Genomic DNA, 24,980 nt, shown 5'->3' with positions numbered 1-24,980 from the left:
ATGTTTTATTAAGTTATCTTTTTTCCTTCCATGTATACAAATGGTTGATTATTTTTATTTTGTGGGAATTGGTAGATCAACTATAGTGGCTTAAGGACTTTGACTTAATGAACTTTAAGCTGAATTAAAGTCNACATAGTAACAACTCACAATTTTAAAATAAATGTGTGTAGAGGTGGGTGTACATATATATATGTATCTGTTTATGTATCTATATGTAGTATGGAACTTTCAACAGTATACTAAATATGTTTTATTAAGTTATCTTTTTTCCTTCCATGTATACAAATGGTTGATTATTTTATTTTGTGGGAATTGGTAGATCAACTATAGTGGCTTAAGGACTTTGACTTAATGAACTTTAAGCTGAATTAAAGTCTATTTTGATTGAGGGAAGAAGCAAAATCAAAGTTTAGGACAAAAGGAAAAAGTTTTGACATCTTAACAGATACGGATTCTTTATTTTTGGTGAAAAGGCTTTGACCTATCTACAATAGCTATTCTTTGTTTTCCCTGACCAGTGTTATTATATCTAAACTGCTGCATCACCCCCTGGTGTTACTAAGACAGGATTATAGTTTGGAACATATATAGTTTGGAATCTTTTCCCTGCAAATTTTCTAAGGCTTCTATTCCCTCCCCCCCGCCACCACCAATTTCCTAATGAAATATTGTTCTTCTCTTAGTTGCAAGTGAATTTTATTGAAATAATAACATTTAAAAAGAACACTTCCCCAAGTACAAAATTTGGTCTGACTCCTGTTGTTCTGAAGCAGAGTCACTGGAATTGGTCTGTGGGTCATAACAGCTATTGATCTCTCCAATCAGTCTGTATTCCTTTGCACCTGTAGTCACACGTGGAGATATGATGCTTCAAAACACTCACGATGTTTTGAGTGCACACTTCTCATGGTTAGAAGAGAGCTTAAGAATTTTGAGCGGGCATTCCCTTTCCAAGGCCATTTTCAGAACTGGTGCTCACCTGCAGGCCCTGTGCTTCTCTCCACCTTAGCAGATTCTAGACCCTGTGGGTGTCTCTCAATTCTGCTTTTAGACAACATCATACAGTCATCCAATGGCAGCTCTGATACTGATACGGAAAAGTCTTTGTTTTAATTAAAAAATTTTTTAGAAGAACATATAAATGCCCCCCCCCCCCCTTAGTTGTTTTGGGCAAGCAGACTCTTACCTCTTTTGAAATCATCAATGTTTTTATAAGCAAGGCATGAAACATTTACTATCCCTTTACTTACTCACCCTCCTTAATCTCATTAATGATGATTTGCTAAGTGTTTCCTTTGAAGACTTCATGATATTCTGGAAGTTTCTGACATAATGTATTTTAGGAACTTGCTAGGACTCCAAATTCTGTTTAAAATATTCAATTGTGGGGCCGCAAGTCTGGTTTTGAAGGCAATCTCTTGGTTTTAGGGTGACTGATGTCAAATATGTATCTCCGTCTCTGACCTGTTCCTGTACTCCATGGTCATATCCAGCAGCCTACTTGACATGTCAACATGGCTGTCTAGTAGCACCTCACACTTAATGTATCAAAATTCTCATTTCCACCCGCTCAGCCAGACTTTCTCCCTTGTAATCTTCCTCATCTCAGCAAATAGAAGCCTCAGGTGCTTAGGCCATGAAGTGTGGAGTTATTCTTGAATCTTTTTCTTCTCACTTCACATCTAGTCCATCAGCAAATCTTGTCAGTTTGACTTTGAAAGTGTGTTTAGATGCTGACCAATTCTCAACAACTACACTGCTATCAGGATTGTTTTAATCATCTCTCATGATCAACTGTTGTCATATTTTTCCCGTACTTGTCAGAGCAATTATTCAGTAAGAAAGTCAAATCATGTCAGTTCACTTTACATGCTCCATGGATTCTGCATCTTTTTTTTTTTTTCCTCCCTTTGAAATGGAGTCTTGCTTTGTCCCACAGGCTGGAGTGCAGTGGTACGATTGTGGCTCACTGCAACCTCCACCTCTCAGGTTCAAGTGATTCTTCTACCTCAGCCTCCCGAGTAGCTGGGACTACAGGTGTGTGCCACCACGCCCAGCTATTTTTTGTATTTTTAGTAGAGATGAGATTTTCACCATGTTAGCCAGGATGGTCTCCATCTCCTGACCTTGTGATCTGCCCGCCTTGGCCTTCCAAAGTTCTGGGATTACAGGAGTGAGCCACTGCACCCAACCGGTTTCTGCATCTTACTGAGAGTAAAAAGTACTTATGATGTCCAAAAACCCCTGCATGATCCGGCCTTGGTCTTTCTGTCCTATCTTTTTCTGTTCCCTTTCTCCTGTACTATGGTTGGTTCACCTACAGAGGCCTTTTGTTCCTTGAATATACCAAATCTGCTGTTGTCTCAGGGCCTTGTTACATGTTCACCTTATCCTGGAATGCTCTTCCTCTGCCTGCTCCTCAGCTGGGACCTGCTTCTTTACTTCCTCTTCCTTTAGGTTTTTGGTTAACCATCCCCTTCTTCTGAGGCTTTTTATGTATCCTGTACAAAATAACACTCCCTGGGCCCCTCATCTTGTGTTTATGTTACCAATTGCACTTGCCACTTTGTAATGTATATTTAAGTTTATATTGCCTTCCTCCTTTCACTAGCGTGTAAACTTCCAGGAGAGTAAGGTCATGGTCAGTCTTGTTCACTGTTCCATTCCTGGTATTCAGAATAGGTTTTGGAACATAGTAGGCTTAGTGAATATTTGTACGAGTGAGTGGTTATCAATTTGAAGAACAATCCTTATGTGCAGGCACTACTTCTTTCTCTGATATTGATCAGGAATTTCATTGAGGGAACTTTAGTTAGATCATATTATCATATCAAAAGTAAAGGTCCAGCTAAACTTTATTAGATAATGTTGTTGATGTTTTGCATGGCCCTTATGTAGTAATCTCTAGTGTAACCAATCCCTTGTTACTAAGGAGTATGCCTACTGCTAAACCCAGTAGTCCAGAGAATATTGTCTCAATTTTTCTTAAACCTCTTTTTTTGTTATTATTGTTCTTATGCTCTAAGCTGCCATTCCTCAAACCATCAAGAACTGATTTGAGATTTTAGGAATTTGCTATTGTATTTTATTTACATTCTAGCATAATCACAAAAAAATGGCAATTTCAACACTTATTCTTTGTTTTCTCCCCTCCCTTTCTTTTTGTCCAGCCTGGAATGCTATTCTTAGAGACAAGTCATATCTAGGTCAGAGCTTGTTTCCTGAAGAAATGGTGCTTAGCACAGTGCTAAGATCAAGATAGACACTCAATAGATATTTGTTATTGGAAAGAATAAGAAGTATCTTGGTTTGAAGAACAAGCAAAAGCTAGCACAGTATCTAAGTTTGCCCTAGGCTCTTGTCCAACAGGAAATCATTATTTGGTTTGGAATGTTGTGACTTATCAAAGCATATTCCCCCATATCTCAGGATGCACACATTGTGTGGCCGAATACGGATGACACTTGTAATCTATTTTGTTGTATTTGGATTATCTGTTCCATTGTTTCTTTCCATTGGCATGGGTAATTCAGAATAAACTGAATGTTACTATTAATTCCTGTTCTTCGTCTTGATTGTTTACTTCCTCTTAGTAACTGAGGCCCTCAGGAGCTAGATAATTCTTCTAGGCTATGTGTTGAAATTCAGGCAAAGTAAGCTTAATTCCAACAGGTGCAATTGCCAGTTTTAAATTAATTCCTGAGAAACTGAAATATATGCTAGCAGTAATCTAAAAGCCATAGACACTTAGGCCCAACTCATTAAATTATGACCTACATTTCAAACACAGTGGTTTATATGGATTAGCACAAATAAAGAAACAAACAAACAACCATTATGTACCATTTACTCGGCAGGAATATCTTGCGTGAAACTAATGATCACAAGTAATAACCAAGTTAAGTGGAAGGTCTGTTGCTGTAACTGAAAATGTAATAAGTTATTGTAGTGCAATCTGGATCTGTTTATGCAGATGGAAAAATGTAGAATAGCTGCTGCATATTGACATTGACTTAGCTACTTGAATATTTTAATGTCTTTTAGTTTAGGATGTATAACAATACTAGGGACATTTGATAAATATTTCATCCTGATATATTGCAACAAGCAGGAACTCTTTTTTTTTTTTTTTTTTTTTTTCAGACGAAGTTTCACTCTTGTTGCCCAGGCTGGAGTGCAGTGGCACGATCTGGGCTTACTGCAACCTTAGTCTTCTAGGCTCAAGCAATTCTCATGCCTCAGTGTCCCGAGTTGCTTGGCTTACAGGCACCTGCCACCATGCCCAGCTAATTTTCTGTGTGTGTTGTTAGTGTAGACTGGGTTTCACCATGTTGGCCAGACTGGTCTTGAGCTCCTGACCTCAAATGATCCTCCCCTCTTAGCTTCCCAGAGTGCTGGAATTACAGGTGTGGGACACCACACCCAGCTATCAAGCACCAATTCCTGGAAGATTATGTGACACCTGCAATAACGCACTATTAAATACGTTTATAAATAAACATTTTGACTTTGGTCATTAAAGACACAATCAACTGTTTTTATTAGTTTTGAAGGTGAACAAGAACAATTATAATTGAAAAAGTAAGACTCATTATGAAATAACTTTGGATTCATGTTTAAATATGAGTAAGTTTAATATGGTGACTTATTTCAATCCACAATTAAGTCACTGGGCAGACCTGTCTGAGAAGGATCTGAGAAACTGTCCCATTTCCCAAACTGGGCTCTGCTTTCTCTTCTTCCTTCATCCTGTGAAAGCTTTTACTACCTGTGATTCAGTATGTTTTGCTTTATTTCCTTTTGCTTTGACAACTACTTCTCCCTATGTTCTGATAGCCCAATTTCCAGCCTTATAGATATAGTTGTACCTCAAGGTTTGCCAGTTTCTTCCCCTTTTACACTTCATGTTTATTCATTTCCATGGGTCTTCTCATGTACGGGTTACTGTTGTTCACATAGTGCTATCAGTCTGCCTGGATGCTCATGGCACGGCACTGAAAACCTGAGGTTGTTCTGTTAACTAATTGGATTCTCCTTTGCCTGGCCAATTTCTGATGCCATGTTACCTTTCATTCTAAGTAATTTGTTTTTCTTATCAACACCCATCATGTTTATACAACTAATTTTTTCCACTGTCCTAAATGCCTTAATTCCGTGTAAGTCATTTTGTTTCCATTTTCACAGTATTTTAAGTCTCCGTTGCCTGGTTCCTGAACTTCAGGCTTCCAGTGTGGTCTACCTGTCATTGTCGGTGTTATCATAATGTCTTTTTATTGCTAAGAATGCTGAAATGGTTTTCCTTTGTAATAAAGACAACATTCCTAAACAGGCAGTATGAATTCTCTGGTCATATTCCCATTATTTCCATGTGAGTTCAGAATTGTAAATATATTCATTGATAAATTATCCCTGAATGGATGTTGGTTTTTCTGCCTTTGTTCTTATAGTAACCTCTGCTCAGAATCCTATTATCTTCCCTCTTCCAAATTCCAGTTTTGTCTTTTGAATTGCTCTTCATTCTCAAGATCTACTACATGTACCTCTTTTTTACCCCCATGGTTCCAAGAAAAGTTGTTCGAGCGTTAAAACATTTGATTCTGCTTATTTTAAAGCTAACTTGCTATATGACCTTCAGCAAATCACTTATCTCAATTGACTCATATATTATTTGATACCATTTATATGACATTTATACTACTGTGTTCCATTATGTGTTCAAATCTTGCTTGACTTATAGCTTTAATTGCTCTTTGGGGACTAGATCGAATTCCTATGCCTGTAACACAATGCATTGTTCATAATTGAAGGTCGCTTAGCTTTTGTGGAAGGAGTAGGAGAACCAAATTTTAATTTGCCAGGTGAAATGCTATTGTTAATTACTGTGTTGAGAGTGGGATGGGAAAGTGACACTGAAGCAGGCATACTCTAGAGTGGGTTCCAAATGATTGTTTGAAAATAGGATTTTTGGGGTCTTTGAGTAAGTGACTTGAAACATAAAAGCTGTTAATTATTGGATAGCAGTATCACATTCTTCTATTAAAAGAAAATCTAATCTAATGAATGATCTAAAAGAGGGCTTCTCAGATATTAAAAGGGATAAGGAGCATCTGTAGTTCTTTTGAAAATATAGCCTGTGATTCATGAGGTCTGGAGTAGGGCCTGAGATTTTGCACTTCTAATAAACTCTCAGGTAAAGCCAATGAAACTCATTTCACGAAAACTCGATAGTGTTACTCCTTTTCCCTCAAAGAATTGAGTCATTGGTCTGTTTACAGTAACATTTAGATTGTAGTTGTGGAAAGAATCTGTCACTTATGTGTTGCAAAGAGCGTGGATTTCTTCTTGACGTTTCTATATCTATGTAACTTATATATGGATTTATGTATTTTCTCCTGTCTTTATTTTCAGAGGAGAGAAATGACTGGATCAGCATACTATTAAATGCACTGAAATCACAATCCCTTACCTCACAGTCTCAAGGCGTTGTTACACCTGAGAAATGTGGATATCTTGAACTGAGAGGCTATAAGGCAAAAATTTTTACTGTGTTAAGTGGAAACAGTGTGTGGCTTTGCAAAAACGAACAGGTGAGCTCTGTTATAGTCATTGCAAATTGCTGCTATTTTATTGTAGTAACAACTATGTTTTGTTTAGAAGAATTATTAGTGATTTTACTTATAGAGTCTTGTTTTGGCATTGTGTACTCCACTAAATATACCGAAGAAATAGTGATTTTGTTGCATTTTCTTGGTGTCTCCACCAGCAAGAAAGTATCTATATCAAACTTGAAACTGGACATCACCTTTTATGGTATTTAGGAAGTAAAATTATTGAAAATAAGTTTTGAAAAATATTATTCGGTTGAAATAACATTATACAACTACATGAGAGAACAATTAAGGACCAATGAACCAGTACAGCTGGTGATGAAATAGGACCCATTCTGCACCCTTTTATTTTTGATAGATAATTGTAGGGTAAACACAGGTAACATATTTGCTTGAGTTTTCAGAATATTGGTCTGTTTTATTTTGAGCAGATGTATGTGAGAGATATATATACACACACACCTCCATATAAGTACAAATTCAAGTGCACATACATACATACATCTACCTATACACACATATCACATCTACATAAATAAAATCAATTCAAATTATTGGTTTACTAAATTTGATTAATATCAAAGGACTCAATAGAGTATTTAAATGTTTTGATGAGTCTGATGGTAAACTAAAATTTTAACAAATCCTGTTAGCCTCATTTCATTCCGTAGACTTTCTTCTAACATTCCTTGTTTTAATATGTATATGTTTTAATATGTATAATATATAATTATTTACCCTTTTTGTTGGAATAACTCCTTTTAAAACCTTTCAGCCTAGAATATATTAGATGCTTAATAATTGTGGAGTTGAACTGTGCACTTTAGTTAGCTGACCTAAGATGAACTCATTTTATGATACCTTATTATGGGTTATAGTAAGTTGGAATATAAATGCTGACTATTTTTATAAGAAAAATAGGAATATCAAAACAAATAGTTTCAGAACAATTAACTATAGGCATCCTCTGAACTTTAGTGTGAACTTACGCATTGAATATTTTGGAGGATAAGATATCTTAGCCAATTAACAGTTGAAGGCATCATCGAGCACTCTCGGCTTATTAATAATGTGGATAGTTAGTATATTTCTCAAGAATAGCTTAATAATGTGTACAAATTGAATATGAACATTTCAGTCTACAAAATAAGATGATTGCAACTTTTCTTATTGGAATGGAGGTTAAAAATGCATAATTTGCATGTATCAGTATGGAAGTTACTCTTCCAAATTAATTGAGGTATTCAGTTTACACTTGCATAGACCTGATAGCAAGATTTGATAGACTTGCATAGAGTTCATATGATTAATTTCATTGCTCACATTAAACTGTCTGAGTTTCTGTTATTCTCTAGGAATACAATAGATATTTAAAAGTTTTATTAACACTTTTGATTAGTGAAAATGTACATGAAATTATTGCTTTAGTATTAGGAATTGAGTGTGAAAAGCGTAATGAATACTATTTGCTGAGTACCACGTACAATGGTAATTAATTTGTAGACATTTCCTTTTAATCTTCACCACAAATGTAGGAGGAAGACATTTTTTGTCTATGTTTTGTAGATGAGGAAAATGAGGATTAAGTAATAAGTCTAGGAATTACAGTTTATAATGCAGGGTTGAGTTTAAAACTGGAGCTGTATAACTCTAAGTCTACCTTCTTAACCGCTCTACAAACTGCCTTTTTAAAGTCTAGGTTGAAGAGAAATTTTCGGACTTGGGAACTTTTAGAAATAGCCTAAGGATTCTTTCACTGAATAATTTAGTTGTCCAGGAGTTTCAGGGTATGCCTTCAATAAACATTGTATACCATGTCAGGCACACTAAAAATGATGGGTTTACTGAGAAGAAGGACACAAGTCTTGTCTTCCAAGAGGAAAAGTCAAGACCAGAACATATGATGGATGGTGAGGTCAGTGCAGTAATAGGTTGTACAGGAGTTACAGAGAGGTGCAAAAAAAGGGCATCTAATGAAGTCAGTGCATTAGAAGCATTTCCATGTACATGAGTAATGAGTATATTCTCCTTAAAAATTAAAGCATTAAGGCTCAACCCCTCTCCATCTTTTGATAAGTAAACATTTTTTTATGCTTGTATACAAGGTCTTTTCTATGCATTAACATATATATATATATGCACACACACATCTTTAAATGTATACTATTTGTGTATATGTGTGTGTGTTTAATTGCATCATATCACATGGATTCAGGTCTTAAGGGACTTGGTCTTTAGTCAGTCTTAAAGAACTAGTTGACTCAAGAATGAACCAATAAGGAAGGCCGTCCACATTCAGACCCTGGCATACCATTCCCTTTTCATCTGTTTTTGCATCCTGGTATATATCTTTTTCCCCAGAGGAAAGTTGCCCATTGGTTTTCTCCCTTGATGGAGCACATGTGAAAAACCTGGTGATATGCTGAGTAATGGGTCAGAGGGCTTTCTGCCAGTGAGGGCAACAACCTGTGTTTTAGGAAAAGCACTAAACAATCCTAAGGTGGTTTGATTCAACTTCGAAAAGTTTTATATAGACACACACACACAGTAATCTTGTGTATTTTTTTAAAGATGGTGAAATGAATATATTTATCATAAAAATGTAAGTGATGTTAGATTTGAACCTCTGTATCATAATTTGTGTTGGATTTAATTTAGTGACATGCAACAAGGCTTAATTGTTTTTATTTTAAAATGGGATTTATCGCCCACATAATAGCACGAATAGAATAAAAAAAAGAAATTGACCTATACCACCCTAACATAGGAACTATTTTTATTTTTCTTGCCTCTCATTTATACATAGTTTTACTAATTTACTTTGGCAGTTATTCCAGAGAGAGTAAACAGAGAGTGGCTAGAGGTAGAAGGGTAGCTATTACAGCAAATGTTGAGGAGTTATTAAAGAGGAATCTCATTTATTGCAAAGAAGATTGGACTGGGAGGTTGCAGTTATGGGTTTTTATTCTTGTTCTACTATTAATTGGCTCAGGTAATTAAGTTAGTCTCTTTAGGTTTAAATGGCATCATGTGAGGAAGGGAGATGACTTACTATCTCTAAGGCCATTACTTAAGTTGCAAGTTAAAATTCAAGATTTCTGAGCTCGTTTCAGATTTGTTAATTCACAATTTCTGGAAATGGGTTGTAGAATCTGAATTCACAAAAAGCACCACAGGTGATTCTGTAATGGATGAGCCAAAAAGCACACATTGTAAAACACTGCTCTCAGTTGTTTTCTTTAAAACAACTTAAAGCCTATCTTTAGACTTTAAGATGAAGTGGAAATAACTATGAAAAGATTTGTAAAAATATTTGTTAGGGTGGAAAATGGCATAGTAGAAACTGACACTCAGATTCTTTACCCAATTACCATGCTGCAAAACAGTGGGGTGCTAATATCACATAAATTAAATGTAATCCCTTAAATATTTAGCACCATTTCACAACTGCTTTCTGCTTTAATTTTTGCACATTTTCTCCCATTCCTTATCTCTGCTTATGTTTTGGATGCCTGCAATGTGTTATAATATGACAATTTTTTTCATATTATTATTTCAGCATTGTATAAAATGAGCTGTGTAATTGGGTTTGTATAGGTTACACTATAGTGACCATGTTTCTGGATTCATTCATCCACGTGACACATGTAGGGGCATTTTCTCATTTCTGGGCACTGCTCTAGACATGACGGGTACAGTGGTAACCTACAAGATCTCTGCTTTCTGGGCCTTCCTGTTGGGGTAACACATAGTGTTAAATAAATCAATGAGGTTTCTGGTAACATTCAATATGTAGCCTTGACTTCCTTTCTGATGATGATGATGATTATTATTATTGGCAAGAATTCCTATGACCCCTTCCTCAAGAGTAGTTTACATTGAAAATGCTACAGCTATGTGATAGGCATCCAGTTACATTATAACCTGAAAAGTGTGAGATTTATCATTTTTATATTCCCAAATCGACAGTGTGAATATTTACTTTATTCACTGCTATATCCTCAGGCAATAAGCTAGCACTCAGTAAACATAGGTAGGGTGAACTTGTTAAATTAATGATCATTTATAACTGTTTTTTTTGACAGGAGAGTTTTTTTTTTTTTCCTCCAATTCTCTTTTAAAATGATTTTTTCTCAAATTGTCTCTTCATCTTCTTTGTCCATTTATTTATAGGGATCTTATGGCTTTCTTGCTAATTCCTTTATGCTCTTTATATAAGAGAGACATGAATCTTCGTATTTTCTACAATTTTTTTCTGAACTATTTTGCTTTTCATTTGTCAGTTTTTGTTTTGTAGAAATTTTGTTTCTGTAACTAAAGTGTTTTAAATCAGTTCAAAGCTAATAGAGCTTCTCTATTCTGGAACAAACATTATTTTGTAAATTATCTATCCTGAAATGATAGAGGTATAGTGTGTAAGTCAGAATTTTTTAAAGTTTAAATAAGGTAATCAAATATGGACATATATTTAAATATGTGAATTCTTAAATAAGTGGTATTGCTAGTTGAAAGGAATCTCTGCAAGTGGACATGAGGAAGATTTAAGACAACTGGCGTTGGTTTCCATTTGTTCTGTTGCCCTGTCAGCCAGTCTCCCTTCTTCTCTTGATACTTTTTTAAATATCATGTTAATATTAATGAATTCATTAAAACCAGATGTCTTACTTGGTGGGTTTGGTATCCATTTGATGATAATTGTAGCATTGAGGTTTTAACTACATAAACTCACTTGATTAAACATTTTCAAATCAGGGTATAACAAGAGACTCATCCTCCCTCATTCCCCCCAACATAATGTTCCCTGGTGTTCTGGCATGGGAGTGAAACTCTAATAGAATTTAAATAGACCTCATAGGGCGACGGGTTGTGTGGCACAGAAAGGAGCAGCAGGATGGAGGTGGTGGCCTCAGATTCTCTGGGTTCTGTATCTGGCCAAACTCTGCATCTGGTGTTTCCCAGGAAAGCTGGTGCCAGTGTCATACAATGCCACATCTGTTTTCAACAAATGTTTAAGCACCGAGTTCTTAAATTCCTGGCATGGAAACCTGGCATCCAGTAATTCCAAAAATAGGTTTGAAATTTCAGCAGATTTGGGGTTAACAAACCCTTCCTTATTTTCTGTTTAGGAGTCAGTTTTGTATTTTGCTCTTTCACTGTGTAGTTTTAAAACGTAGTTTTGCCAGGTTGTGTTGCTACAAATTCATATGAATAACCTATTTCAGTATCTTGGTATTTACCATTAATTCTATCTGAATGTTTAATATGGGATCATTGGTATGAATACTTTCTGTAATTATTAAAAAATGGAAATATTTATATTGAAGATCAATTCTGCTTTTAGAACCCTCAAAAGAAAGAATTAAGTGGGTGTATCAGACCCTTAATTTATGTTGCTTTATTTACTCTTATAATAATATAATGTAAGGTAGACCTGACTATTTTCATAAATGAGGAAACTGAGGTCTACATAAACTAAATAACTTGCCAATGATCAAGCAGCCAGTAATTGGCTCAGCTTCGATTCTCCCTAGGTCTGACCTGCAGGGCTCACCTGGCCATTGTACCACCCTAGCAGTGGCCAGATCTGCGAAGCCAAACCTAGCCATTGTTACTTTAGTGGGATTCATGATTCTTGACATCCTACATTCTATCACAGCAAATTCAATTTAAAATATTGCTTACTTCAGAATCTATTTTCAGCCTTCTACTTTCTATAATACTAAAACTCTACCCACTGAATTTTTGTGCTACTGTTTTTTTCAATCCAGTTTATAGCATTTTAAAAGTTGATAGTTTGGCTTATCTCTGGCTCATGCCTATTTTTCTTGATAAGAATAAAGCTCACAATCAGATTGTTGTTAATGGGCAATTTATTTTTAATTTAGTTGAACTTTTACCATTCACATTGCATTCCATTTTAAAATTTATGCCTGCTAGTTATTTTGGACAGGACATATTTTTTTGTAATTAAGTTTTAAATAGATACTATGTTCAGTTGGCTTCAAATTCAAAAGGTATAAAATAAAAATAATAATAACAAAAGTTAGCTAGTCCTGTGTAGCACTTACTGCATTCCAGGCATTCTTTTAAGCATTTTTATTGCATTAATTTAACCCTCACGAAAGTGATGCTGTAGGTACTACTGTTATCCCTATTTTGCAAATAAGTGAACAAGCGAGAGAGGAATACCTGAATAAGAAACCTGGTCTGGTCTGGGTTTTGTCCTTTGGCCAGTCAAATGTCACAACCTTTGGAAGGCCTGTTAGGAAGATAACTCTCTCTTGTGGGTTGGATTCAGTATGCCTACCACCAGGCTTTTTTTTTTGTTTGTTTGTTTTTTAATAACACTGCATTTTTGCATTTTTCTGTTATCTCATTTTACACCAAAACTTCCCTAAGGCAGATACCCAGACTTATGCTTTTGTGCAGCCCAAGGACTAAGCACAGTTTCTGGCACAACTAGGTACTTACTAAGTACTGCTTTGCTTTGCCAAGACTATTATCCCATTAACAAATGACTGTATCTGCTCTGCTAACTTCACAGAACTAGGAAATCAAACAAGAGTTCATAGCTGTTTGTAAACTTCATAGCATGCACAAATAGATATTAAACCAATTACAGAGTCCATGCTATATGCTTAATGAAGACGGATGCTTTTAACACCTCTGGACATTAACAGAGGGGTTGCCACCCAGCACAAATAGGATCTCAGCAATCCAATATGTCATCCTGTTCTGGCCTGCTTATTTCAGATTGATAGTCTTAATTATTTCAAATGGTTTTTGTATATTCTGATTGCATGTATTCTACAGAAGCAGATAAAATTGAGTCTTTTTGGTTTTCGTTTGTAGGGACAGGGTGTCACTATGTTGCTCAGGCTGGTCTTGAACTCCTGGCCTCAAGCAATCCTCTTACCTGGGCCTCCCAAAGTGTTGGGATTAAGGTGTGAGCCACAGTGCCTGGTCAAAGCGAGGAGTATTTATGTCTTGACAGTTACATATTGCGTACTTATACTGTCTAAACTAGTTGCATAATGGTTCTGCTATCTAAATCAGTGTTTCTTGTCATTGGCCACATATAAAAGCCGTGAGGTTGTACTTTTGTTTTTGGAAATTAAACATTCTTAGGTTCTGCCACCAGATTCATGGAATCAGGGTCTCTTGGTGGGAGGGAGAGATCACCACAGGTAATTTTTATGAGTATCTAGGGATGAGAAGTATTCTAAACATGTTCTAAATACTGTCTAAATACTGTGAAAATGATGGCTTAATTAATGTCCACAACTTTTAACAGAAAATGCAGTTGTTTCATATATGATAGCTCTCAAGAGCACTAACATTTACTTTGTTACTCTAATGTATATTTTACAGTCAGTTTATGCTGGTCAGTTCTGTAGATACTCTAATTACTCAAAACCATATGGCCATGGCAAGCAGCTGTTAAGTAGGTGGTGCGGTGGCTCACGCCTGTAATCCCAGCACTTTGGGAGGCCAAGGCGGGCAGATCAGGAGGTCAGGAAATCGAGACCATACTGGCCAACATGGTGAAACCCCGTCTCTACTGAAATACAAAAAAAGTTAGCTGGGCGTGGTGGCACATTCCTGTAGTCCCAGCTACTCGGGACGCTAAGGCAGGGGAATCGCTTGAACCTGGGAGGCTGAGGTTGCAGTGAGCTGAGATTGTGCCATTGCACTCTAGCCTGGGCAACAGAGCAAGACTCTGTCTCAAAAAAAAAAAAAAAAAAAAAAAATTCATCTTTGCCTTGTTTGGGAGAAATTTGGGGTGTTGACCAGCTAGCACTCCCTTATTTTAACAGAAAGTACAGCTTTACATGTAGACATTTTATGATTTGCTGTGGAGATGAGCAGCATCTATTCATGCAGGAGCCTTGATGAGGCTCATCAGTTTCCATAAAAGGATGTCATTCTTACTATCTGCTAGTATGATGGTTAGAGTATTATGTGTGCCCTTAGTAACATACAGGACTTGCAGGCGAGGCCCCCATCAGAGAATATAACCTGGAGTGATCTGATACACAGTTTTTGTCAAATACCTCATTATGGAGAATTGTTTGAAGGACATGCAGTCCAAGTATTTATTCTAGAGTTTATTTATTTATTCTAAAGTTTATTCAGGTATCAAGGTGAGCCATCGAAAAGCTGTTTTAAAAATATCTTATCGGCCGGGCGCGGTGGCTCAAGCCTGTAATCCCAGCACTTTGGGAGGCGAGACGGGCGGATATGAGTCAGAGATCGAGACACCCTGGTTAACACGGTGAAACCCCGTCTCTACTAAAATACAAATACCTACCGGGCGAGGTTGCGGGCGCCTGTAGTCCAGCTACTTGGGAGGCTGAGGCAGGAGAGCGTAAACCCGGGAGCGGGCTTGCAGGAGCGAGATCCAGCACTGACTCAGCCTGGGGCGACAGAGAGAGACTCGCTCAAAAAAAAAAAAAAAATAAAAAATCTTATTTGTATCCACCTTACTACTAATTTCTCACTTTGTGAAAGAGAGCTTGAGTTTCCCAATCACATGATTGGGAGTTTATCCAATTGGGTATGTGACCAGCAGGAGCAATAGCTGTGATAATTGAGGGAATTAAAAAAATTAGAATCAAGTATCAACCCTGTGCAAAGGTGAAATTATTAAAAAGAGCTGATTAGAAAGCTTGATTTTCTTCCTTCCATAGAGATCATGTTAGTGCTATTTATTCAATTAGTGGGATTAGTATACAAAGTGGAGTGTGACAACTCCATTCTAATTATTTACAGCATCACAGATTTTTCTGGCATATTTTCTTTTATATCACTGGATTTTCAGTTCTGGCTAGTTTCCCTAGTAAAGGGCCATTATGTGTTCCTTTTCATAAAAAAAAAAAAAAAAAAAAAATCAGTTGATGATTTGTTTTCTAAATGATGTCATTTCCTTATTCTAACTAAAACCTTATATATTAAAATGTAAGAGAGGCTTTCCCACAATTTGCATCTGGAAACTCTGGATGCTTTTACAAGTTGGGGGGCATTTGTTATAGAATGATTTTTTTCCACTTACTTTGTAAGTCGGGAACACATTAGTACTAAATGACAAAAACCTGAAGAAGGGCTTCGCTAGATGGAGATTTGTTTTATCAAATCCCATGGTGTAGGCAGTAAGAGTTGGTACTACCAGAGAACAGGGTTTTCCCTATTCTTGTCCTCACTTTGGCATCCTTAGAGCCTAAGAATTTGTCCTCAGTCTTCCCTTTTCTAGGACTGTGAAGTTTTAAAATGGCTTCTGTGCTTCTAGCAGTTACTTCCCTGAAGATGGAAAGGCAAGGGCCGAAAGGCTCTCTTCTTCCAAGGCTGTTCGGCCCCTCCCCCTCCATTCTACCAGGAGTTGTTTAAATTTTATTGAAGGAAACTACAACACATGGTCACTTCTAAGTATAGGGGAGTGGAGAATATACTTCTTTTATTTTTGGCGTCTATAGCAGGAGAGACAAAGAGAAGAGGCAGATGAGTGGCTTCTTTCTTCTCTTACAGTCTCTAACAAGTGTCCTTACTGAAAATGGGCCAGTATTTTTTTCTTTTTGTATTTTGCCTTCAATATTGCTACTTTTCTTTAGTCATAATTTAGGAATTCAGAACACATTTAGTCTGAATTTATTCAAATAGATCATTCTTTTTTTGATGTACATATTGTTTTGTAAAGTGTGGAGATTATTTAATTGATAAGTCACATTCTGAAATCCATATGGGTAGATGATATATTGCAAACTTTAGTGCTTTTAGAATGCAGAGTCTGTTGTAGCCTTTTGAACAATTTTGAATTTTCATGAGACAAGTTGAACATAGTAACTATAGATTTTGAACAAATGGCAGTTTTTATACCAAAGTAGCATTAGAGGAATTTTAGGAATCTGACTGAAGGGAGATAAAAGCAATAAAATATTGGAAATGAGGTAAGATTGTATATCTCATAAGACAAGTAATGCTTTTGTTTGAGAGTAAATGAAGAGAAAAATAATGACAAACAGCAGAGGTAATCTAAGATAGTAAAACAAGGAAAGAGCAATCAAACAGATTCAGCTCCAAATCTTTTCTACCACATACAAGTAGCTGCACTTTCCATGTAACCTTCTTCCATTGTGCCTCAGTTTTCCCATCTTTTTACATAACTAGTAATGATGCTAACCTCCTAATATCATTTCCACCTAGGAAGCTGCTTGGCATATAGTAAGAGGTAGTTAGTATTTAGCTTCCTTTAATGAATGGATAAAGGTGAATATTGTGCCTACTTTCAAAAGCAAAGCATGTCTAGTTCAGTTTCTGTGGCCTAGTCAATGTATCTTTCACGTCAAAGAAACCCCATATGCTATAAATAGGCCAGCTGTAAAGCTTAAGATGGCCCAGTGCTAGTATGTATTAAAAGTGGTTACCTAAAGTGAGACAGATTTTGTAGTAAAATTTGGTAGAATTTATTGGAATTTAGAAAATATAATTATACTTTCAAAATCTTTTTTTTGTTTCTTTATAGTTTTTTATGTTTTTCTCCAAACTAGGATTTTAAGAGTGGACTTGGTATTACCATAATTCCTATGAATGTAGCAAATGTAAAACAAGTGGACCGAACTGTGAAACAGTCTTTTGAAATAATCACTCCCTATAGGAGTTTCAGGTAAGCTATTTTTAAACATTTTGTATTCGATTCGTACTACTATAGGAAAGCTTGGGTGATCCACCTTTATGTTGTTCGTGGTGATTTTTCTCTTATAGGCCATTTAAAGTTATCTTCCTACTTTTCCATATTGTCTAATTCATTAGCCACTATATAAAAACACCTTGTAAAAGTGACCTGAATAATCACAAAACATGCAAAAATATTTATTTCATGAAATTTGAGTAATTTCTTTTTTTTTTTTTTTTAGTCGGAGTCTCGCTGTGTCGCCCAGGCTGGAGTGCAGTGGCCGGATCTCAGCTCACTGCAAGCTCCGCCTCTCGGGTTTACACCATTCTCCTGCCTCAGCCTCCTGAGTAGCTGGGACTACAGGCGCCCGCCACCACGCCCGGCTAGTTTTTTGTATTTTTTAGTAGAGACGGGGTTTCACTGTGTTAGCCAGGATGGTCTCGATCTCCTGACCTCGTGATCCGCCCGTCTTGGCCTCCCAAAGTGCTGGGATTACAGGCTTGAGCCACCGTGCCCGGCCTACATAACATTTCTTAATACAAGTGGTTCTTAATACAAGTGAACTATTTCCTTGTTTTGAGGAATTAGGTAGTTCCTAATTTTCTTTTATTATCTTTTTTGTTTTTTTGAGATAGAGTCTTACTTTGTCCCCAGGCTGGAGTGCTGTGGCACGATCTCAGCTCACTGCAACCTCCGCCTCCCGGGTTCAAGTGATTCTCCTCCCTCAGCCTCCCAAGTAGCTGGGACTACAGGAACACACCACCACTCTTGGCTAATTTTTATATTTTTAATAGAGATGGGGTATCACAATGTGGAAACAGTAGGCCACATTGTGAAATGTGGCCAGGATGGTCTCCATCTCCTGACCTCATGATCTGCCCACCTTGGCCTCCCAAAGTGCTGGGATTACAGGTATGAGCCACCACGCCTGGCCTATTATCTTTAATAATTACAGAGACTGGGCTGGGCGTGGTGGCTAATGCCTGTAATCTCAGCACTTTGGGAAGCCAAGGTTGGTGGGTCACTTGAGGGCAGAAGTTTGAGATGAACCTGGCCAACATGGTGAAACCTCATCTCTACGAAAAATATAAAAATTAGCCTGTCTTGGTGGTACGTGCCTGTAATCCCAGCTACTCAGAAGGCTGAGGCAGGAAAATGACTTAAACCTGGGAGGCGGAGTTTGCAGTGAGATGAGATAGAGCTACTGCACTCTGGCCAGGGGACAGAGCTGTCTCAAAATAATAATATAATAATAATGATAATAATAACAACAACAACAACAACAACAACAACTATAAACACCAGCTATCATATGGAAAACGACCATGATATGTGAACAAACGCAGGATGGAAAAATACTCAGTGTAGTCATTTTAGCTAATGTATATTTGTTAAAGCATCCAAATTTTTTTTTTGAACCTGGCGCTGTGTGCCAAGCCCCGTGCTGGCTCATGGACAAAGTCAGGAAAAGAACAAGCAAAAATGAAATTCCTTCTTGTGTTGGGAGTGGTGGGGTTCTGGGGGACAGGTATCCCCCCTTCCCCATATCTTTCTCCCAAACTTCCTCTACTGTTGTTATATTACCTTTGCAGTGATAAAACCAAGAGAACAGAAGAAACACTTCTGGACCTAAGAATGAAAGAATGATTGGAGAAATATTTCTTGAGCTAGTCCCTTTCAGTGTTCTTATTTTGTGGAATCCGCACACATTCCTGGGGAGCTTAATAAAAAGGGGTACTATCATGGCACTTACTGTGTGCCTGGCTGGTTCCACCTGTTAGGTGCCATTGTTGTCCCCATTTTACAGATGAGGAAACTGAGGTGGGGCAAGGAGATGCCCTACTGCTTGGTGGTCCATCCTTCGGCATTACGCACACACATGCAGAGCTACACAAAAGCTCATGTTCACACTCAGATTCACATCTGCACCCACGGGCACATGGAGGATCGCACAAGCCACACTCAGACACACACGTGTGCTCGCACACAGGGCTGCCCGTGTCCACAGGTATGTGCATGGAGACACGCGTGTATACATGTGCATATTCCCATATGCACACAGCACAGGTTACTTTTGGACACACATCTGCCTGAGAGTGGGAAAAGGGGTGCAGATAAAGGGGCAAAGTCCGGCTTTTGCCTCCTCCCTGCACCTGCTACCAGGTGTGTGCAGGACTGGGTGGGGCAGAAACAGGTGGCTCTGAGCTCAGAGGGCAGAGGTGGCCTTGCACTAGAAACCCACCTGCCAAACTTCAAAATGGGCTACAGCGACTAAGGGGCCTCGCCTGCTGGGCAAACCCCCCAGCTGGAGGGCGTGCTCCAGATCCTCCAGGGGCCCCCAGGGGGTTGAGAAGACGAGGGGCACACCAGCAGCCTCTCAGGGAGGAAGCGTGGCCATACTCTTCCTGCAGGCCGCCTGATCAGATGCCTGTAAAAAGAAGACAGCTTTACAAAGCGGANGATTACAGGCTTGAGCCACCACGCCCGGCCGAGTAATTTCTTAATACTTAATTTTCTTACTGGGCATGGTGTATGTTAATTTTTTGAAAACAAGTATGTGATAATTTCCTTCTCATTTAGAAGAAATGAAATAAAAACATATTACATTGTCTTTAAGTTGTATTGCTATTTATCTTCTTTTAGCCTGATCAAATACAATCCTTCATTTAAAAATCAATGCCTAATTACTTTTGTTCCATATGATTTCCTCTAGGGACTCCAGCTTCAAATGATACTAAATTTAATGAATCTCGTAGTACCTATTGATCCAAATATTTTAGCATTTTTTTATGTGTCTTGTATTATGGTATTCTACTAACTGTATCATTATGACAATAAAACAGATAATTTAAAGTACTTAATATGTTTTAATAAACTAAAATGACTCCATAGTTTTAGTATACAGAAGAGGCATAAGTCAACATCTTTTGAGTTCAACTATATTAATTAGTTCGTTATAAATAATCGCATCACAGAGTAGTGTGCAAGTCAGAGGTGATTGTTCTAGGCCTTTAAAGGACTAACAATTAGGAATTTCAAAGATACTATCAAGTGTGTTACTCATTTTGCCTGTTAAACTATATCCATTGCCTCAAATTTTGAGAAAGAAATGATTGCATAAAAATAACAAACTTTATTTTTACATTTGCAGATTCTAGCCAAAACTAAAATATAGGTATTAATCTATTGTCTGTGACAAATTTCTGGTAGAACCAGAAACCACTAAGAGTGATGGAATCCTAAAGAGCTTTAAAAAGTATAATTCATGTAGGCCATTTATTTTTATGGATTATTTAGAATATGTTAGCTGTGATTTTCATTATATTTCAAAGCATTTTCCTCTTTACAAAAGAAAATTTTAATATGAATCAGTTTTGTGGGTCATTGACCGAGTATGTAGCACTGTAGCACGTTCCTTTACACATTGTAGGGGCTCAGTAAATATTTCTTGAAGGAATGAACTGCTGTTTAATGTTTTTATTAGTTCACTTGAGCTCCCAGTAAACATTAAGATTCAGAATAAATCAGAACGTGGCTAAAAATGTGTTAGAAAACTGTTAGAATGGTAACCACTTAAAACTTTTTTGATTTCCCAGTTTCTTAGAACCATCTGGGCATTCTTCTAATTAAAAAAAAAAAAAAAAAGAGAATCTATTCTTAAGTTTGAAAGAAAAGTCACAATTTCTGGTGGGTGTTGTTGATAACATAGCTTCAGACTATCATGGCATACTTGTTTGGCAAAATATTCCAGTAGCCCTGAAACTCTGCCAATAAACTCTTATTGATGATTACATAACCATTGCTTAGGAAACATAGCCTCTTGTTTAGACTTGTGACCTAACAGGGCAAATTTTATGTTTTCTTTAGAAAATATGTATGTTAATTTTGGTTCAAGATGCGTAAACAAAGACATAAGCAATGTGGAAAATTAAAAGGAAAAAAACACGATTTGTTGAGTTAAATGATTTTTAACAGAAAAGACAACCCAGAACTGCCTAGCAGGCATATTTTTCAGCTGTTGTTTAATTTGTGAGTGAAATGAATATGCAAACTGAACATACTGCTTAATTGGCCTTTACAAGGGAGATCGATAACACAGAAACGTTAATTGTTTCAGCTTTACAGCCGAGACTGAAAAAGAGAAACAAGACTGGATTGAAGCTGTGCAGCAATCAATAGCAGAAACTCTCTCTGATTATGAAGTAGCTGAGAAGATTTGGTTCAATGAATCTAACAGGAGCTGTGCAGATTGTAAAGCCCCGGATCCTGACTGGGCATCCATCAATCTCTGTGTTGTCATCTGTAAAAAGTGTGCAGGTAATTAGTGATAAGTTACGCTCATCACTGCTTTGTGGCAGATGGACACTGAATGCTCTTCATTGTTGTATATTATATATCATAGCTAATGGTTGTGAAAAGTAAAACCAGAGAAAGCTTATTACATTTAAATCAAATTCAGAAATAACTTATAAGTCTAAACTTTTCTTATGTATGACTTAGATATAAAAATGTATTTTTAAGCATGTAATCATATTTTGTGCCTACTGGTCAATGTATAGATTTTTTAAAAGGCAATGTTGAAATTTCTAGATTTTAGGTAAGTATGTTTTAGTATGCATCCTGAACAAGCTTGCAACTTTAACTTGAGGATTCGTCCACCTTTCCCCAGTCATTTTTGGTAAGACATATTTTTTACCTCAATGTTGTTTTGAGCACTAAACTTCATATGCCAGATCTGGTATCTCCTATAATAAGAATTTTTATAAGGAAGCACTTCACAAGACTATTGATGTTTATGAATACAAACCGGTACTATGACTGGTTTTCTTCTTGCGACCTCACACCTGACAACCTGACCTCTCCGTGTATTTGAGAGCTCAGACAGTTGCCCAAGTGAGTGGAAGGAAGTGGACCTCAGTTTGGGTGTGTGATCATGGAAGTTTTGGAGAAAGTTAACCACAGTCTAAACTTCAGTTCTCTTGGACTACCTGTGTCCCACCACCTTCTCCCTCACTGTACGTACACACACACACACACACACACACACACACACACACACACACACACAGAGAGAGAGATGAGAAAGACAGAGAGAGAGAAAGAGAATGCAGCTCGAATGCTAACCACTGTGCTGGTGTGGGGAATTGAAAACATGTATAAGACATGACATTTTCTCCATGATAATGAGACGAATGTTGGACTGGAGTTGAATACAGACTTCAGTGAGGACGCTGGAGAGCAGCACCTACCTCAGCTAGAGTGCAGTGAGTAGTGCAGCCACAGGAGTTGCTTCAGCTCCTGAACACTTTTCTAGAGCACTGTTCAACTGCATTTCTCATCAAACTAAGATAGATTTCCTCACCAGCTAATTAATAATATCATTCACAATAAAAAATGCCCGTGAATCACATTCTACTTTGTATTTTATCCCATCTTTTTCTTCTCTCCAGTTTCATTGGAAGAGATGGCCTTTGTGCCCTTCACAGCTGCTTTTTTCTACCTTTGCTTCCTTTCTTTCCTCCCTCCTTAGGATACCACTTCATCACTTATTCACTCTCTTATGTAAGTATTCAGCTATGGTTTCTTTTGTTTCATTGTATAAACTTGCACAAGTTTGTCTCATTAAACCATCAGGATTTCTGAAAGTTACCCATTTCCTTCTATGTGTCAATCTCTGTCCCCTTTTCCTTTCATAGACAGGATGTTATAAAGAGTTGTAGTGTACATAGGTTTTTTTCATTCCTTTAACTTCCTAAGTTTTCTTCAGCATTCTGTAATCAGCTACCTTTTCACTCAACTGCCGTAAAAATCTTTTCGCCACATTTACCAATGTATTTTACCTCTCAATTTCGGTGTGGTCACTTACTATCTTTATTATTGTCTCTTTATTTGAAACTCTTGACAACATGTCTCTCTGTGACATCCATCTTCCCTTGGCTTCCAAGATACCATTCGCTCTGTGTGTTCTTATTACCAATCTTTTTTTTTCCAGGTTACTTTTCATGCTTGTGAGATACACGTGTTCCCTTGGGTTACATTCTCACTTCTTTTTTACTGTGTTGCTCCTGAGTAATGTTATTTATCACTTTAATTCCATACTCATTTTTAAGCAGATGATTCTCACGCTGTTGGACACTAAACCCTTATGATTATATGCCTACTAGAATCTCTACTTAGATTTGCCAAATACACCTCAAATGTAACATGTCAAAAATGGAGCCATCGTTGTTCCCCTCAGCCCATTTCATAAAACTGCACATTTTCATACCTTCTCAATCTTGGTCAGAAGCAATACTGTCTACGCTGCACTCTCAAAGCCTAAAATCTGAGGCACCTTCTTGACTCTTCCTCTTTCCTTCAAACCCACCAAGTCTCATTCATTTTATCTTATCAACCTCTCTCAATCTGTCTGCTCCATTTTGTTTTCCTGCTGCCTCAACTCAGAATCTGTCATACCTAGGTTGCTCCAGCAACCCCTTTCATCTCTTCCCACAGGCTTTTAAGTTTTTACCTTCTGGGTACTGTATTGCCTGTAGGTAGTCATTATAAATGCAAACCTATGCAGATTTCTTCCACGGGAATTTAGGGCTTTGTGCTTTAAGTAGTTTCTACCAAAAAATAAAAAATAAACAAGAACCTCTTACCTATTGTAGGGAAAGGAATGAATATTCATTGTTCATTAGGCTAAGGGCCCTTAAGATCAAGGATAGTGGACTGTATACTATTTTTCCTTCTCAGCTTTGAAATAATCTGACATAGCCTGGTTGCTCAGTGATGACTGAATGATGATTTATACAGCACAATTGAATTGACAGTAATAAAATTCTGGGCTCTTACTCTCTTCCAGACATACTTGTTGAATAAAGTATTCATGTCAGATTTTTAAGGACACACTTATTAGACATGTAACTAGTTTTACAATAGTCAAGTTTTTGTAACAGTAAAGAAATACTATCTGCATTTACATACACGTGATTTTAGCAAGCTTTACAAAAGGTTTCCAGTGGCTTATTTCTAGCTGATTACTAAATGAGGAAATATTTATACATGTATCTGTACATATGCACACATGCGCATAAATATATTTTTAAGTGTAGTTTTTTTTTATCAGTGCAGATGCTGATGATGATTGCTGCTGTTTTTATTGTAGCCAGCTGTGATTTGTCTAATTCCCACTACTACTGTTAGTGCTCTTGTCATCTTGTCATTGAGGAAAGCAGGTATTGGCGTGTTTTAAGTTGAGAAGATACGCAACAAACATAGACATATACACTTTTTTTTTAAAACAAAGTAAAATAAATTTACATACAAATTAAAATAGAAATGCAATTGTGTTTTGACTCTAGGCCAGCATAGATCTTTGGGACCAAAAGATTCCAAGGTTAGAAGTCTAAAAATGGATGCTAGCATTTGGAGCAATGAACTCATCGAGGTGAGTCTTATTTAACTTGAATGGGGTTGTGGCAGGGGTTCAGTTTGCAGAGACTGGGAGGAGGTATGCCATGGGGTGTGGTGGCAGGAATTTTTCTCAGGGCTCTTTGATAAAGTTCTCACTACATTATGAAAATGGCTTATAGACTTTTAATAGTAACTCTTTGAGAATGCTTCCTAAATGAGATAGTTATTTTAAAAGTAAAAGTATAGATGATCCTTAATAATAATAATAAGGACTTAGAAAGGTTTGCCAGCTTTTTTTTTTTTTA

At 37.1% G+C, this 24,980-nt stretch overlaps 1 protein-coding gene across 1 annotated transcript in view; it reads left to right on the top strand.

Annotated features, from left to right (window-relative positions):
- ARAP2 (ArfGAP with RhoGAP domain, ankyrin repeat and PH domain 2) overlaps positions 1-24,980 on the top strand; it is a 192,219-nt gene that overhangs the window by 66,664 nt on the left and 100,575 nt on the right. Inside the window, 4 exon segments of the mRNA XM_017891113.1 lie at positions 6,412-6,590; positions 17,153-17,268; positions 21,395-21,594; positions 24,624-24,709. Of these exon segments, the coding sequence (XP_017746602.1) occupies positions 6,412-6,590; positions 17,153-17,268; positions 21,395-21,594; positions 24,624-24,709 (581 nt within the window).

The sequence above is a fragment of the Rhinopithecus bieti genome, unplaced genomic scaffold, assembly GCF_001698545.2.
Source record: "Rhinopithecus bieti isolate Rb0 unplaced genomic scaffold, ASM169854v2 scaffold_19939, whole genome shotgun sequence".
In the NCBI taxonomy this organism is placed as follows: domain Eukaryota; kingdom Metazoa; phylum Chordata; class Mammalia; order Primates; family Cercopithecidae; genus Rhinopithecus; species Rhinopithecus bieti.
The sequence above is the reverse complement of the archived record's forward strand: the minus strand, read 5'-3'. Positions and strand labels throughout refer to the sequence as shown.